At 36.7% G+C, this 17,883-nt stretch overlaps 1 protein-coding gene across 6 annotated transcripts in view; it reads left to right on the top strand.

Annotated features, from left to right (window-relative positions):
• Sema3a (semaphorin 3A) overlaps nt 1-17,883 on the top strand; it is a 462,616-nt gene that overhangs the window by 327,098 nt on the left and 117,635 nt on the right. For all 6 annotated transcript variants that reach the window (XM_087656813.1, XM_087656812.1, XM_087656815.1 and 3 more), the window contains 1 exon segment: nt 13,398-13,517. In XM_087656813.1, coding sequence (XP_087512939.1) covers nt 13,398-13,517 — 120 coding nt within the window.

Here is a 17,883-nt window from a genome sequence, read left to right as displayed (position 1 = left end):
ATCAGATTCTAGTCAAACTATAAGGATAAGTAGAGATTTCCAGTCAAGAATTGGGGTGAGGTTTGGTGTGAATTACCATGATAGAACGCCAAGGATTAGAGAATTTCTGGCTAACGAATTCAAAAGCTTGGTTTTGAGGACAACCCAGAGTAATAAGCCTAAAAATGACGGAGAGTGAAGTTGGTGAGATATTAGAGGCCAAGGATGTTGCTCTAAACTTTCCAGACTCATTTTTGCTAAACTGGACAGTTTGGGATACACAAAGAAATCTTGAGTGTGCTGTTCAGAGAAACCTGGCTGCAGTTGGGTCAGAAGTCAGAGTGTGCAGCTATAAACTGCAAGATCCCATTTTTTTTTTTCAAACCAGCAAAGAAAGTAATTCAGAATACCCATTTAAAACTAATTTATTCAAAATCTTCCAAACATTTTTATTTTATATAAGAAGTTAACATAAAAAAGTATTTCTTTGGATAGAGAAGATGAATATTTTACGAAGGGGTATACTATGCAAGCAGGGGACAATAAAAAATGAATCCCCGGGACCCAAAATAAAAACCTGGAGTGGCAGAGCACTCCTGGAATCCTGGCCTGTGAATGGGCAAAGACAGGCAGATTCTTGAAGCTCATTGGACAGCTCGCCTAACAAAATTTATGAGCTTCACCTCAAGTTCAGTTAGAGACCCTATGCCAAACAAGAAAGGTGGAGAGCAAGTGATGTGGACACCCGTTTCCATCCTTCCCGTGTGCAAGTGCCCACATATGAGCACATGCGCACTAACGAGGGCCCGCAACACACACTGGCACCACAAACAAAAGCAGGAACAGGATGATAATATCTTTGTTATCAAAAGAAAAATCTGGATTTGAATCATTCCACTAAAACAAAAATGGCTAACAAGTGTGCGTCACCAGTATTGTACTTTCTGGATTCATGAAACATTGACTTCAACAAAAAACAGGTAGCAGAATTACTATAAACGTGAAACAGGTACGGGTGGACTCGCTATGACATATTAGTTATTAAAAAAAATCAATGCTGAATGCTGACCAAAAGTCATGTCTTTTTTATTGTTGATATATATATATATGTGTGTGTGTGTGTGTGTGTGTGTGTGTGTGTGTAGTGCAATAATATATATATATATTATTACACATATATATGTAGTGCAACCTTTGGTTTAGGCTTCCATTGTGATCTGGACCACACCAGAGTTATACTGTTATCAATTGATTTTGTCAGAACAGTGACGGTAATAATGATATTTGTCTGACAAATTATGTAAATTTTATACTAAATGCAATTACCAAGTACTGAGTACATTCGATTACATGAGTGAATCACGATATTCAGATGTCACAAATGTGTAAATATTCTATTAAAATTATGTGGTTTCCAAATCATTCATCTTAGCAACACTTAAAGCTCTTCCCCTCTCCCTCCCCCCCCCTCCCCTCCTCTTCCCCTCCCCCATCCCCTCCCCTTCTCCCTATCTCTCCTGGCCTCTCTGACATCTGACATTAGGTTTCTGGCTGACATGCAGGCTGTTCAGCTACTACAAAAAATCTCATGTCCTCACTATACCCTGATATGTATGTAATACAATCCTAAATTGATAAGTGCATCCCTAGGAGAGCAACTCCAGATTTTCAAAGTTCATTAAAAATGGTTATGGATGCCGAAGAACTAAAACGAATAAGAGAATTTATGTTTGGTGTCGGCTGTGTCTGGTATGCTATGTTGATGACCCCAGATTGTATGGTAGAGACAGACACACTACATTCTCTAAAGTTAACAGCAGTTCATGGTGGCCTAACAGGAAATCAATGTAGGGTTGGATATAGCATTGTGACTATGCACTTTTATATTTCTTCATATTCTTGTAAGGGAATTTTCATTCTACTCCTTTATTCTCTTCGGTAATTTTTATTTAAGAAAATAAAAGAACAAGAGTGTTATTTCAATAAAATATTTTTTAGTTCTACTTAACTTTAAAGTGTGTCCCATATAGTTCTTCTGTTTAATGTATCTGGCTGTTTAATACTGACTTCCCTTGTCCAGATATTGAAAGTACAGTTGAGGCACTGAAAAATTATTTAAATTTATTTTCTTTAGTGTTTAGCCTCCTTAGGCACCATTTCAATGTATACATGTCTTATTGAATACATTAATATTTTTTGTTACTTTCAGGCTTAAATTTATATATCTACTTCTGCATCTTTTTTCTCTACATGTGTTTTTGAGATAAAGATGAGATGATTTTTCTTAATAAACATGGGCAAGCACCATTATTATTTTAAGAAATAATATAAATAATTAATCTGAAAGACTGATAGGAAAAGTATATTTCATTCAATAGCTGATTTATGCAGTAACACTTGGGCAGTTTCGTGGAAATTCTGTACTCTATCTTAAGTAAATAGTGATCAGTGGGGATTTATGGACAGAAATTCTTTTCACAGTGCTCTTGTGATGCTGGAAACCACAAGAATGAAACATGGGGGGGGGGTGTGCAACCATCAGGACTTCAAGACAGAACAGTAATCACAATAAAAATTGACCTTTCACATTTACAAGAATAGTAAACTCTAATTTCCTTGAGAGTGCTCTCTGGTTTCTAAAATGTGGGTCACCCTTTCCTGTCTGGTTGCTTCCACAACTCCCTTGGAAGTAAAATCTCTAGACTGGGAAAGTACTGTCAGTCCTTTCAGAACTCAGTTCAATGGAAGAATGCAGCACGAAAAGTGAGACAAAACCAGCAAGTATCATTATAAACCTGCAGCGTGTATCACTTTTAAAGTGGCCAAGAGAGTGCTGCATTTCTGTGCCTGAAACTGGATCATCATCCAGGAGTTACCACATGTCATGGGGTTGAACCTGCATAGTTTCTGCCTCTGGGTATAACTTCATCTGGGGAAGTTACCACCTCCCTATTCTCTTGTGTATTTGGGAAGATCCAACCCATCATTACTTTGCGTGCCAATACACAGCAAACATTTATTAACAGCAACTATTGCAAAGTGAAGGCCTTGGTAAAGACGCAATCTGTTTCTTCCACTCCCCCCCCCAATCTCTCCTTCTCTCTCTCTCTCACGCGCGCACACACACACACACACACACACACACACACACACTCAGTGGGATATGTTGCCATTCACTGCAAGTAAAGGACATTTCTGACATTAATCTGAGTTTAATGTTTTTCTCTTGAAGTGAATATAGTTTAAAAAACACACTGTCCTATTAATTAATACACTCTTTGCTTCATGTGTCAGCACTAAACTACGGTATTTTTGTTAGAGGTATGAAGTGCTTATCACCTTTACTATCACTATTACCAGAGATGCTGGAAAATATATATTTTATATTAGAAAGGTAATTTGATGAGAAAAGCAAAATATAATCTGTGCACGTTGAATGCCCTCTGTCTCCTTTGCTGATGTTTCCAAGACTTTAAATGCCCTGAGTTATTCACAGTACATTTTTCGTGGTGGCTTAGCTTCCTTGACCATGGTTTGCAAATGCAAAATGAATTTGTGCTAAGCTGGTAAAAGAATCTGTTTTGAATCAATAGCTCTCTGAATCCTCTTTGTTTATCCTACTAACCCATCTCTCTTTGCACTGTTTCAATAAAACCAAATGGCAACCGTATGACTGCTAGAAATATTTTGAACATCATTGGAAATCAAAATTTCAACCATCTGAGAGCAACCAAAAGGCGCGGATTCTCAGAATTCTTTTCCAGATACATTTCAGAGAGCAGTGTTATGCACCTGAACCTCGGGACTCTTCAGTTTTAAGGAGTTTATTTTCCTTTTCCTAACTGTTAGGACCATATAAAACTGTAGTGTACAATAACATCTCCAGGGAAATGACTTAGATTTCATGAATTCAACAGCATTAATCTTTGACAAGTAACACACTTTAAGTCACCCTTATCTCATACATGTTAATGATGCATGCCAAACATTATACTTTACTTAATATTTCAAAGTTCAAAGCTGTCACTAAACTTCAGGGCTTTTGTTTGTTTGCTTGGTTTTAGGAATTTCAAAGCTTGATAAAAGTTTGCAAGTGAGGTTGTTTGTGTTGCTATTATTGTTCTTTCAAATTTTGGAGCCTGCAAAACCCATACGCATTCACCGAATATCAAAATTTCTCTCTCTCTCTCTCTCTCTCTCTCTCTCTCTCTCTCTCTCTCTCTCTCTCTCTGTACACATATATTTGTGTCACATCTTTGTCTGAGAGGTAGCATTGACTACCTATGTCACAGATTATTTTCAATTGTGCTTTTGTAAGAGTAATAAAAAATTAATTACTCCTTAGAAGCCATTAGCTGTTTTCAAACAGCCTTGAAAAGCAAGGGCCATCTCCTCTGGAGACTGAAGCTTGTTTGTGGAGTGACTGGATAGTGACATAACATCGCATTCAATTCAAAGGCATCCTAACCCACCTAGTTTTAAAAATTAAGATTATTGTACGATAACTCTTCTGGTATAAAACCAACTCTAGGTAGCTGTTACCTGGTTCTCTTTGCACTGCCACAATGGAACTGGACAAACTGTACAATTCATGCTGATTTTAATGGCTAGTGTGTTCTGGGAGTAATAAGACCATTGTCTCTGACCCGGAAGCCATGTATGTTTTACAAGTATCCATAAAACCATAGCAGAATAACTTGCTTTAAGTAGACCAGGTCTGATACTTCATAATTGTTGATTATTGATAAGGAAGAAGATCTTACAATTGACTATGAGAGCGTATTTCCAAATGTGAGTCCTGGAGAAAGTTGATGGTACTGCAATCACGTACTCACAAATTTTAAATGAAGACCAACAAAGCTCTTGACTCATTAAATAACACAGACTTGAGCTTAGACTTTTAAATTCCTTTGTGTGCTGTGTGCATTCCTCTGTGAGAGAAATATTACACAAAGTGAATTTACAGATTAAAGTGTAAATTCAACAGTCCTGACTGCAAAAACTGAGAGTTTTCTGGATACTTGATATTGACCACAGCACATTTTATTAGAGTAATTGATCTATCATGGACAATGCTTCCTTCTTGAGTGTATTTGTGCACATTTGTATGTGGGTGTACATACTAGTGAAGGTTACAGATTGATTTTCTATTTCTTGGTCAGTCACATATTCAATATATGGACATAATCTGAATTTCATCTATTTGCCTAGACTGACTGACTGGTCACTGAGCCCAGAGTTTCCTCCTCCTTCTTCTCTAGAAAGTACCACCATACCCAACTATTTTCATAGATTCCAGAGATCCTAATAGAGTTTCTCATGCTTAAACAGCCCATTTCTCACAAACACATCCTAGTTTTAGAGGTTATTAAGAAATTCAGTTTCCTGTGTCAGTTACAAGATGCTCAACAAATGAGACTATACCTTTAAATTTATTTAGAATGTAGATATTATTCAAATTTTGAATGAAAATTTTATTATTGAAGCAAAAAAGATGAAAACATTTATATATCTACCCAGAACAGACCTCCTATATAAGGATTTACATCTGCAATTATTGTAAGTTACTTTAACATTTTACTTCCAAAATAATATTAGCAATTGAAGTACAGACCTCTACGTTTTTTCAGTTTTAAAAGGGATTTTAAATTTGATCATCTTGGGATATTTCATTTATATTTTAAGTGGCCTCAAAGAAGGTGATTCATTTGGCACTAGCCAAAGAATTATTACTTAGACTGGCTGGTAATTCACTTTAAGGGAGAGTGGCATTGCCATTCTGCATGATTCATTAGCATAATATCTGGAAATTCCACAGAAAGGGTTTCCTACCTCATAGTGAGAAGTCCTTTGAGTTACACTCACTTGTAGCTCTGATAGTCATCGTTGATGATATCTGATAGTCATCTGTTTCTCTTATGTCATGTATATAAATGTATTTCTACATAGTTTTGTGGAAACACTGACCACATTGTAGATTGAACCTTGACTTTAGGAATATTTTCTTATAGATGATAAACTCTGTCTGACGAGAAATATATTATCATCAGTTTTTTACTGTGTTTAACTTTAATTTGATTCAAAAGGGAACAATTAGATAAATTAATATATCTACAAAACATCATAAAGGTTTCCCAAAGTTCATTAGTATTATTTTATGTTAGTGTGGATATACTGCCTTTAATGAGAGTTAGGGGAAGGGGTATGGATGCAAACATTACTCTACTTAGAAAATGTGGATACTCATACCAGAGGGTGCTAGGTTACTAAGTTGACACAGTACAATTCCTCTACAGCTACTAAAAACCAATGTCTGTGTTTTGCTGCTTAATTAGATGATGACCACAGGCCCATATTATGACAACAATGGCTATATTTGAGAGTCCTCCCCTGTTGGAGTACTGAAATTTCATGACAATTCTAATGAACAAACTAACACTTATTCAAAGCAGACGATGCAAGCAAGACGATGCAATTCTAATGAACAAACTAACACTTATTCAAAGCACTCTAAAGCAAGTCCGTCTTTATCAGAAATGAAGAACTCACATTTGAGTTGTTGGCATAGTTGTATAGAGTGGTATAGGTTGCAGACTAGTATGAAAGTTAAACAGTCTTGAAGCATTCAAAACAATAAAGACATGCTAATTTTAAGAAAGGATAACTGCACGTCATGGTGGTACAAGCTTTTTATCCCAGCACTCACAAGGGAACTCTATGAGATGAGGTCTGTCTGATCTATGTAGTGAGTTCAGGAAAGCAGGTCTATGCAGAAGACTTTTTCTCAAAACAACAAAAACAACAATTAAAAAAAAAAGGATAACCAGTTAACGAATGCACGTAATTGCTTTGTTAGAATGTATCATTAATACATTCTAATCCAGGTTTAGTTGAGGACACTTAAGGTCAAAAATCTGGAATAACCTTCCTGTATCATACAGAAAGCAGAAGATTCTCTGGTTAATTCCAGCCCACCCCTCAGAAATGGATAAAGGTAGCTATTTCAATACTGTTTTGATTTTATCTTTAAAATTTCATTTGAATTGATCTGTAAGATTTTCTAAATGTTCTTGAGAAGATATTTCATACTTTTTGTTGGTTTGGTTATTTTTAGTCAGGGTTTCTTTGTAGCCTTAACTGCCAGGCTGACCTCCAACTCACAGAAAGCCACCTGTCTCTGCTTCCTGGCTAATGTTAAAAGTAAAGACTTGTACCAGCACCAGCCTATATTCCATACTTCTAAAGAAACCAAAATTGTCATTGAACATGAATAAATACCAAATTTTAAATTTCCTAGGTATAACCGTAATCAGAAATAATTTCTACAATTTAACATATAGATATATGTGTATACAGTAATACACATAAACATGAACATATATGTCCACATATGTTTGTACTCTTTGCTCTATTATCCTAAATTATTTGAAGAAGTATTTTTTCCAAAAGCTGAACAAATGAAATTTGTGAAATTTCCCTTTAATATCTAATTATGTATAAAGTAGAAGACCGTAATCTAGATAGCCTACATCAAAACTTTTCCCTTACATGTTTTATTTGGCTAAAGAATTTTAACAATAACTGTAAAAGTCTTTTGACCAAGCATCTTATAGCATTAGCTAATCAGCATGACTGCAGTCTCTTTTGTATTTGTTCCCAGGATGCCATAATACACAATCACGGTATGGTTTGAAACAACTGACATTTGTTTTGTCACAGTCATGACAACTGGAAACAAAAGAGCTAAGCATCAGAAGGGCTGGCTTTGAGGCCCTCTCGTTGGCTTGTTCCTAAGTCCTTCTTGTGCTGCTTCTGTGTACTCATCCCCCTGTACTCTTTCACCCTGATGTCCCTCTATGTGCCTTTCCTTCCTCTCTGGAGAAAAACAAAGTAGATTGCATAGGGGTCACCCTAAGGGCTTTCCTTAACTTAGGTCTTCAAGGGTCTATTTGCAGATATCACCAGGTTCAAGGTTTACTAGACAAGGGCTTCTAGCCATGACTTTTGAAGTAACACGGTTGAAGCCAACACAGAACTCTTTTTCTGCATGTAGATTGCTCTTTTGACTCTGTGGCAATTAATTGATTTTCAGCACATTAATATTATTACAAAAATCTTTCTTGCTGTACATGGTGGTGAAAGTTTTTAATTACAGCACTCAGGAGGTAGAGTCATTTGAACTTTTGTGAGTTTGGGGCCAGTCTGGTCTAAATAACTACTTCTAAGCCAGCCTGTTGTACATGGTGATTGCCATAATCCTAAGACAGAAAAAAAATGGAAATATGTTTTTCTGATAACATATTTCATGTCTTAGGATCATCATAAAGGAAATGCATCATAGGCTCTTCAAATGGAAAGCAAGAAGAAAGAAAGAAAAAAAGAGTAAAGGCATTGACTATTCATATACAGAATCTACTTTCACCAGAAGTCTGATACATCCTACCTGTGTTGTGATTCGAAAACTCATTAGAGAATCTCCATTTACTAGGAGAATTGTATGAACACTTTATACTATTAACTATATAATGTGCTTAGTATTTTGAACATGAATGGCTCTTAATCAAAACAAACTCTAGCCTGATAAGAAACAATGCAGACGGCAGAAAGTAGGTGTGTAACAATGACACCAAAGAGTCCTCTAAAAGCTGGACTTTTTTCTATGTCTTCTCCCCAGCAGTGTAAGGACAGGGGGTATCTCTTGTTAGCATGGTGAATTCTTTTATGATAAAGGTAAATAAGTTAGAAGTCACAAATTCAATATTAGATGGACAATATAAAAATGAGAACATAACAGTGTATGAATTCTATGAAGAGATTTCTAACAACCTCTAACAAGCTGTAGTGAATGTGAAGGGTTGGGAAGACAGGATCAAGAATGATCAGATCCCAGTTGTAACAGAACAATTTAGGAGGACAAAGCACTACTGCCAGATAAGTATAGGGCATCTTAAATAGAAGAGGGATAAAGTGAGTGACAGGAACAATCTTGCGGATTACTGCTTTGGCATGAGCCTTGGAGTATGTGGCCAGCTTGCCAAATAAATGGACCAGTGAAAAGAGTCAATGGATTAACTTCAGGAATTAAGCTTATTAATGGATTTTCCTGCAGAGTGTATCCACCCATCCTGATAGACAGGGATTCCTTTGCTTTCCCAGCTGCTAGGTTATACAGTAAAATAATTCCACGTGAGCAGCTAATGACACAGAGTCTATTGATTTTTCCTTTTAAAATGAATTGTCATTGACCTGAGGCAGTGCTACACTATCCCCATTCATTTGGGGCTGGTTTATATTTGAACCAGCACAAGTTTGCTTGATTTAATCATGAACTGAATATATTTGAATAGAGATTGTTCTTGTTCACTGTCTCCTCCCCATTTTTTTAAAAAGCTGCTTCTTTATATAGATTAAATTTTCACTATTTCATCCATAGTTTAAGAACAGGGAAGGAGGTAATTGGAATTGTAGGTAAATTATATTCTTTTATAGAAAGCATAATGATCGGAAGTTAGTTAAAAACACCTCAATGCTCTTCTAATTTTCATGCATGGAGCAGTTGTTTTGACAGATGGATGGGCTTTATTTTTGTAACGGTCCAGGAAAAGTCTGCAATACAGCCTAATCTGTGCTACGTAGCTGTATCTGTGATGTTTGTTTTTGATTCATTCTGCTTTCAGCTCCTATATCTTTTTCAAGGATAGATATTTTCTTAACATTGATTCTTTGGGACAATATTTTTATGCATAATTTTTCTATTCATGTGATCCAAAAAGGCTAGAGCCCCCTAAAACTCAAATTCAAACAGCTTGTCATACAGGATGATTTATCAAGGCTCCTCAGGTGTGGGCTTGGGTTTTTATTGGATTATAACTGCTCTTGCTTCGAAACTAATGATCGTGGGATGCTGTTGATCTGAAGGTCCCCGAGATTGACTGACTCTCAGGATGTCAACTTGTTACCAAATTCACCTGTGTATATCAACTTAAGTTTGAAATAAGATCAGGTTTTGAAAAATGAATTCATTTTGAGCTGACTGCACTGTCTTTATTGCACTGTAAATCCTCCAGTGTGTAGCAAAGCAGTGCAGTCGTTTAATGCCAAAAAGTACATTACATTCTGAGTTTTGAGAAACGTCATGGTTCAAGGAAAGGTCAAAAACACTCCTCTTCTGTCTCCCCAGAGCAGCAATGTGTGAAGTGTGTTTCCTTTTGCTGCCACGCTTCCCCCTGGTTTAACAGAATGTTCAGGCAGGCTCAGAATAAAATGAATGTCCTGTTTGGAATACTCACCAGGCTTGGCAGCCACAAACTAGAGAAGGGAGGCAAATGAATGACTGGATTGATACACTATTATGTAGACATTCCCTTAAGAACAGATTCTTGAGCGAATGTCTTTCAAGTTTTGGGTTCCTCTCTGTTCAGTCCCTTTTGTCTACTTTCCTCTTCCACTCATGCTGAGGGTTCTTCCTTTGGCTATTTTCAAACCAATCTTGAAAGTATTTCCTTCCACTCCTTTGTTTTCCTACAACCTTCATTTTACCCTCTAAGTCCAAAAAATTGCTCCGTACTCTATTTGCATCAACCTTTACTTTGAAAATAATACTAAGGTAGCCTCAGGGCATGGCAAACAGTATAACATGCTGTCAATTGGGAGAGTTCAGGGGGGAAATTAAGGAGATCATTCTAGGCCTTGGGCCAATAGGGTGGGGCTCCATTTTCTCTAACTCAGACTCACTTGTTATCAGCACACTCAGTCAGACTCCTTGCCAGGTTTCTCGGCTAGAGTCCCATGATTGATTTTGTTCCAGCAGTTTTGTAGAAGAATGGTTGTCATAGTATAGTGGTTCCCTATTTAACAGTTAATAGAGAACAAATTGAGAATTTGATATTCAATGTAGTCCAATTTTGTGGGTTTCAAGAGCTTAGGGAGTTTTTCTTGTGTTAATTATAACCTGCTAGTTTCTTTAGAAAGACAGCCTTAGTTGCTGGTAAATTGCTAATTGGTTATCTAATCTATAAGAAATAATGAACTCACAAAAGCTATAGTATTAAATTCATAACAGTGGTAAGGGAAATATGACCCTCCTTTTGTGTTTACAAGTATTTTTACTCATGATTATGTTTTGCTTTTATACCACAGAGAACCATAGTCTATTTTTAAATTGTTATGAGGTGTCCGATGTGAATAATGGAACTGGAGAAGTTAGGTTTACATGCAAAATGGCTTGTGAGCCTTTACAAGCAATTCACAGACCAAGTAAAGTCCTGTTCTTTTCTGAAGTGAACAAGTCTTCTGTCTCAGTCTGCCACTATTATTTACTGGAACATCCATTTGCTTAACGATGCATGCTCAGCCAATATCTTGATTTTGACATACGGTACCAGAACTCATTATTTATCTTCTGGAATATAATAATATTGAGCCCACAATGCGGGATGGCTGTAAAAGCAGAATATGTGGCCACCTACATGTTTCAAAGAAAGATATTTTTAAAAATTCCTCCTTTGAAAACGACAGATTTTTTTTTAAAGGAGTAGGAATATATCCTGTGGGCAAACTCATGAATGCTTCATTTGTAAATGAATTTATCAGATGTTTCCTTTCCCCAATCTCCTTCCTCTGCATAGACATTCATGTTGTGTCCTGTAGGGAAAGGAGGGGGAACTGATACAAAATGAAGTTTGGGCTTTGAGAACAAGGGAAGTTATGTTTTATCTCCTTCACAGGATGATATTTTGAACAGGAACTAACCTGTTCAAAGTGAATGAGGAAGGGTATACGTACAGCCTTTAAGCTAGGAAATTCTTCCTCATAAAAGAACAATTTGCAAAGTCAGTTGATTTCAGAGCAAAATTTTATGTCTTGCCCAAAAGAAAAAATATACATTCTGGGTCTATTTAACAAAACAGTAAAGGAATTGGTTTTTTGGTTTTGGTTTTTTTGTAATTTCTACTTACTGAAATTATATATTATTATTAAAAATGCATGGGGACTCACATCTGAAACTTATATTTTGTTTTAAATAAATCTAATTCATCTTTAAAGAAGTAAAATCAAAGGACAATACCAGGTTTCATCCTAGAACAATTAGATAGAATGTACAGCAGGCACTTTCTTGAGTTTAAATGTTAATTATTCTGTTGAAGTTGCCTGCTCTTTTTTTTTTTTTATGGGCCAATGGGCCCAAGTCTTCAGCTGTAAGTACTGGATACACATGTCATGTGGAAATGTACTCAGCAAGTTATAACACTCCACTTATAAACTCTAACCGACTACATAAGTCCAGATGCACTCTGCGTTCACACCTAAGAAGTCACGGGTCACATAGAAAGCTTTGAGGGCATAACACACTTTGGAACACAACATTCAACCTGGCTCTCCATTCTGTGAGCAAGCCAGCCTCATTTATACAGTAGACTGCTTTGGGAGTTTATAGTTCCATCTCTAGGGCTTACTTTTAAATATTCAACTGAAAGTTTTCTTAAAAACTATGAGCAAAATGTAGAAAAACTCTTTGAATAAATCTATTAGGTATCCTATGTATGTATATTTATTAGAAAGAAACCAGTATATATTACTAGTGATGATTGGCCTTGTATTATCCTTTATTTCAGTTCCTGTTTTATAAATTTAAACTCAGAAGTCACCTTTGTAATAAGAATTTCACCATAATCTCAATTGAATAATTTGTTATCTAGAGATGTGGTGGTTGTCTGAACTGTGTGGAAAAGTCATCCACGGTTATTGGTAACACAGAACATTTATTCCGTTAGGTGACAATATTTTAGAAATAGTTTTGGTGAGAGATTTTGGAAGGGTGCATGTCTTATCCAGAGTCACTATTGCTGTGATGAAACACTGTGTCCAAAACAACTTGGAGAAAAGATCTGCCTTAGACATCCCTATCACTGTTCATTATTGAAGGAAGGAACCTGGAGGCAAGACCTCATGTAGAAGCTATAGAGGCTGCTATTTACTGGCTTGTTTTCCATGGCTTCCTCATTAACCTGCTTTCTTATAGAACCCAGAACCACCAGTCCAAGTGTGGTACCACCCAAAAGGGACTGGGCCCTCCCCTATCAATCACTAAGAGAATGCCTCATATGCTTGCTTACATACCAATCTGATGGATGGATTCTCAAATGTGGTTCCCTCTTCTCAGGTAACTATAGCTGGTCCAAGTTGATATAAAACTATCACAGTATAGTATAACTATCACAGTACAGTATACGTATTCCCTCAAAGTTTAAGGCTTTTATGTTTAAGGCATGTAATGATGTGAACAAAATGACAGAATCATCAATGAGCCCCAAATATTGAGAAAGGTGTACTTACAAAATGTCCCAGCATGCCCAACACCCTGGATTCTTCAGTCAGGCTGAGTGCTGGAAGTAACTGGTTTGCCTTTTGTTTCACAGAAAGAATGTGCAAATTTCATCAAGGTCCTCAAGGCTTATAATCAGACTCACTTGTACGCCTGTGGAACGGGGGCTTTCCATCCAATTTGCACCTATATTGAAGTTGGACATCATCCTGAGGTAAAGCTAACTTGTAAAAATGCTTTTCGTTCCTGGTTCCTTCCCGTGCAAATGCTCCATTGCTGATTTCTTCAGCTCATCTAGTTTCTTGTTCACTATACATGGGACCTACTTCCAACTCAGATGCTGTTATTAATTTTATTCTGTGAATATAAAACAGCAATGCCATCACTCAGCAACCACTGTGGGGCAAGAGAAGGGAGGAGAACAGTTGTCCTCACCCTGGGTTTCAGAGTCATCCTCTCTATCAGACCCAGGGAGACCAGCTTCAGGTGTTCTCCATTCTCCTCATCTGTTTATTTGTAGCTCCCCCGCCTAACTTCCTCAGCCAAAGGTTTCTGCCTCCTACTGCTTTGTTGTCTTTCCTTGTTTGTTTAGTTTTATATTTGTTGTTATTTTCTGCCAGAGATGTAATAGGGATTCTCTCTCTATTTGTGTTCCAAGATGGGAATCTCATATGTGGGTTCTTGCTTTGTTAAGTTTTACCTTTATCTTTTCAATGATTATATTCCCAGCATGGAAAAGAAATAAATACATTTTGTTCTACTGAAAGATGTGGTTGAGAGAAACTTTGGTGAGAGAATTATAGCTAAGTAAATTTAAATCAAATTTAAAATGAGGAGACCTCGCTCCTATCAAAAGCAGCGTATTGTTCTCAGTTGCCTCAACTATAAACACTGTTGTCAGTTCTGGCACTAAATCTTCAGAACAACAGTGTTTGTGTGCCGAGAGTGAGTGTGCTGAGAGTGATCTGCTACAGAATTTACTTCCAAATTGGAATTCAGAAATGCTCAACAAAGAAAGAGTTTGTTCACAGAATATTCTGGAATCCTAAAGATAAGACTGAATTTACATGTCAGCCATTTATATCTTCAGCTTGACTAGAGCTGAGTTTTCTTAGGGTGTCCTATGAGATAGGAATGTGTTGTATCGATTCCAAAGACAAGAAAACAAAACATTTCATGCTTTATCTTCTTTATATAAGACAATGCTGTACAGACTGTGTGTTTCAAATGCTACAATCACTTATGCATTATGGTTTATGCTGTTGCTTCCCTGACAAGACTGGAAAGTTTAAGACACTTTCCTGAGGACTCATCCGTGTAGGTAAATGTATGCTTGTGCCCACCGGCCCTTGTATTCTTCTTTCTTTCATCCTCACAAGTATGTGTGAAATACTTGTTAGGGTGGACAAGATGTTTCATCATGATGCGACGTTTTAGGAATGGAGTCCTCTTTGTGTTTCCTGTTTCACACTGAGGAAGAATAGGAATCAGTCAGCACACTGGAACCTGAAGAAACTATAGATTGTGGTTTTAGTCACTTCTGATTAAATAACCACCCCTGTGATACCATCCCAAATGTGAAACTGTTGACGCCAATAAAGCTGGACCCATTGTGGTGCACATTTTGTACCTGGAGTCCTAAAGTCCCTGATGGACAGCACACAAGGATGCAGTAGCACTTTCAGGAATCTCCTTCCCTAGCTGCACAGAAAAACATCGATGGTGGTGTCACAATAGTCTGCAGATTTCAATCCACAAAGTATCAGCTTTGAAACCCTGGGAAGGTTATTTAACATCTCATAGTCTCTGCTCATAAAGTGTAAAACAAAATAAAACCCTCCTTGCCTAGGTATCCACATATGTTAAATTAGAGTTATGTTAACTCATTACTTCAAATCGCCTTCCACCCGCCTAACAATTAGTGCTACACAAACTCAAAACTTCTAGTTTCATTGTAAAAGCATAGCGTTCTTCCGGTCTCAGGATTTACTTCCGGCATCTCCCTGTACTCAACCTTACCTGCTCCATGTAGAACCAGGGACTTCTTTCCCCGCATCTCTGTCTAATGTAGAATTGGAATGAGGATGTTTGAGATCCTTGCTAAAAACGAACAGCTAGTACTCGAAATTATGAATGTGTGTCAGATTGGAAGCCTTGGCAATTTGTCTCATTCGTTTTTGCCACCTTACCTGTTATTTCCTTGCCTCCTCGTCTGTGATTATTAATAATGTCACTAGGCTCCCCTTGTAGGCTCTCTCTGTACTCATCTTAAATCTCCCATGCCTAAAAGCTGAGAATTCCATTACTTTGGTATTTATGCTAAAATTCTATGCATTTGCATGCGTTTTTAAAATTTTTCTGATGACGATGTCCCCATCCCTCCTATAATTAAGCTTCCTGTTGTTAATAATATATTATCTTTCAAGTCAACTAAGCGTTGCTGCTCTTTGGGTGGGCTGGTAGTGGAGTGAAGGGCTACAGGCCATTGCTCAGGCTCCCCTCCACTGAAATAGTAAATAAGCCTAGTTTCCTATGTGAGCTCCTTTGAGATGACATATTGAGGGACAAGTTTTTCTGTTCTTTTGTGTTTTTGTTTTTGTTTTGTTTTGTTTTTGTTTTTTTTTTTCCTGAGAAATTCAGAGTTTCGAACAGGTCCAAATTGAGAAGCCCAGTGATTTTGATTTGCATGAAAACTATAAATTATGAAATACCATTCCAGAGTAGGAGGTCAGAAAGAAGATGATTATGCAATTACCTGGGGAATTTGGAGCAGTCTAGACAGGCAATCTAGGAAATTCTGGAAAAGATATTATCAGGAGAGCTTGTCTAGACTACATCAAATTTAATTTTCAATGCTTAAGCTGCCTTCTGAGACAATCTGCTTTAAATTGATCTATACTATTACTTAAAATGCTACCCTTGGCTTTAACCAATTTTGCTGTTTATGAAGTTGAGAAAAAGAGACAATGTGCACTTTATACTGTTAGGGAAAAAAATGACACTAATGGAAAGCCTGGAAAAGGAAAAAAAAATAAAAGAGGCACCAGGAGAGAGGCTAGGAATGTTGAGTTAATATTCACACACGCACACATGGAGTTTGAATATACCATCATTAAAAATTGTCTTTAAAATAACATTTATGTCTTATAAGATTATGCTATAATTACATCTTCTGTCCCTTCTCCTTCCTCTTTCCAAACCCCTGTCCCCTACCCAAACCCTCAGCTCTCTTTTACATTCCAGCCTCTTTCTCTTTAGTTTTATATATAAATTTTGGGCTGGAAATTACATGTATATTTTCCTGCTAGAAGAAAAAGAAAGAAAACGATTTTATTCAGTGTTCTAGGCTACAGATAATTATATTTTATGAAGAGAATAATCTTCACTTTTAACATTTGTGAAGACTGTTAGGAAGCAACACTCCCGGAGTCAACTTCTGTTTGCTGTACACTTCCCTAAAAGTCCCTTTTGCCTGTACTTGGTTTCCCAGCTTCTTATTAGAAAACTGCATATGGACTAAGCATCTTTATGAAGCATGCCACAAAAGTCAAGCACTACTTTTGAAAAAAATGCTAGGCCCAAGTCATCGTTTAATAGTTTTGAATCTTACAAGAAAAACATTATCACTTGCTATTTCTAGTGATAAATCCATTTCCAAAATACTGCAAAGTTTAGCTTTGTAGTTATAAAAATAGTCTTTTCATTTCTAGCATTTTGATACATATATATATATATAAATATATATATACATTCTTGAATAGCGTCTTCCAAAATCTAGTTTTCTGCTAGTGAATGCCTTTTGACCACACACAGTATGCCATTGATTGCTGTATTAAACAGATTTTCTGTTTCCTGTGGTACGTTTGGGAATTGGTAGACATATTAATTAACTCCAGTTCTGTAAGATATGTGTCAATCAATTCTTGGTCATCTGCCAATAGCCCTTGACACAGCAGATAACTGCCAACAAGGTCACATGCCTGATACACATGTGTACATTTGTCATAAATGCCTGCAGAGTTCACAGAAGGAGTGATTCAGACAAGAGCACAGATGAGCTTGGAGCTGTAGTTTAAGCATCTCTGCCATTCAAATTGTAAGTCATCCTTTAGAGGCTAGCTATTCCCAAATGGCTTATAGTATATGGTATTTCCCCTTCAAATTTACATCTGTTAATAAAAAATGTATAAATTTAGAAGGAGTATAACTTTTCGAAGAAGTCTCTGGATATAGTCTCGAATTCCAAATGGGTCTCTTCTATGTACTGGCAGGAATCCTAAAGAAAGGTGGACCCAGATGTCTGCTGGATAGTATTAACTCTATAAATACTCTCATAATGTCATAGTCTCAATTTATGATAGAACCAAGGGGACATTAAGAAAAGCAATGAGTCTTAATGGCTATCTCTCAGGTCATTTTTGCAATGACAGCCAATGCATCTGTCCAGGAACTAAAATTGTCTGGTTTTTCCTTTTGTTATGAAGGAGAATTTGTTTTATATGAAAGTCTGTAGCATACATGTTATTTAAAAAGCAGGTAGGGCTCTGTTAGTTAATTGATTTCTAATCCTTTCTGTTTCT

The sequence above is a fragment of the Rattus norvegicus genome, chromosome 4 (assembly GCF_021556685.1).
Source record: "Rattus norvegicus strain SHRSP/BbbUtx chromosome 4, alternate assembly SHRSP_T2T, whole genome shotgun sequence".
NCBI classification, from domain to species: Eukaryota; Metazoa; Chordata; class Mammalia; order Rodentia; family Muridae; genus Rattus; species Rattus norvegicus.
Note: the sequence above shows the minus strand (reverse complement) of the source record. Positions and strands in the feature narration are given on the sequence as shown.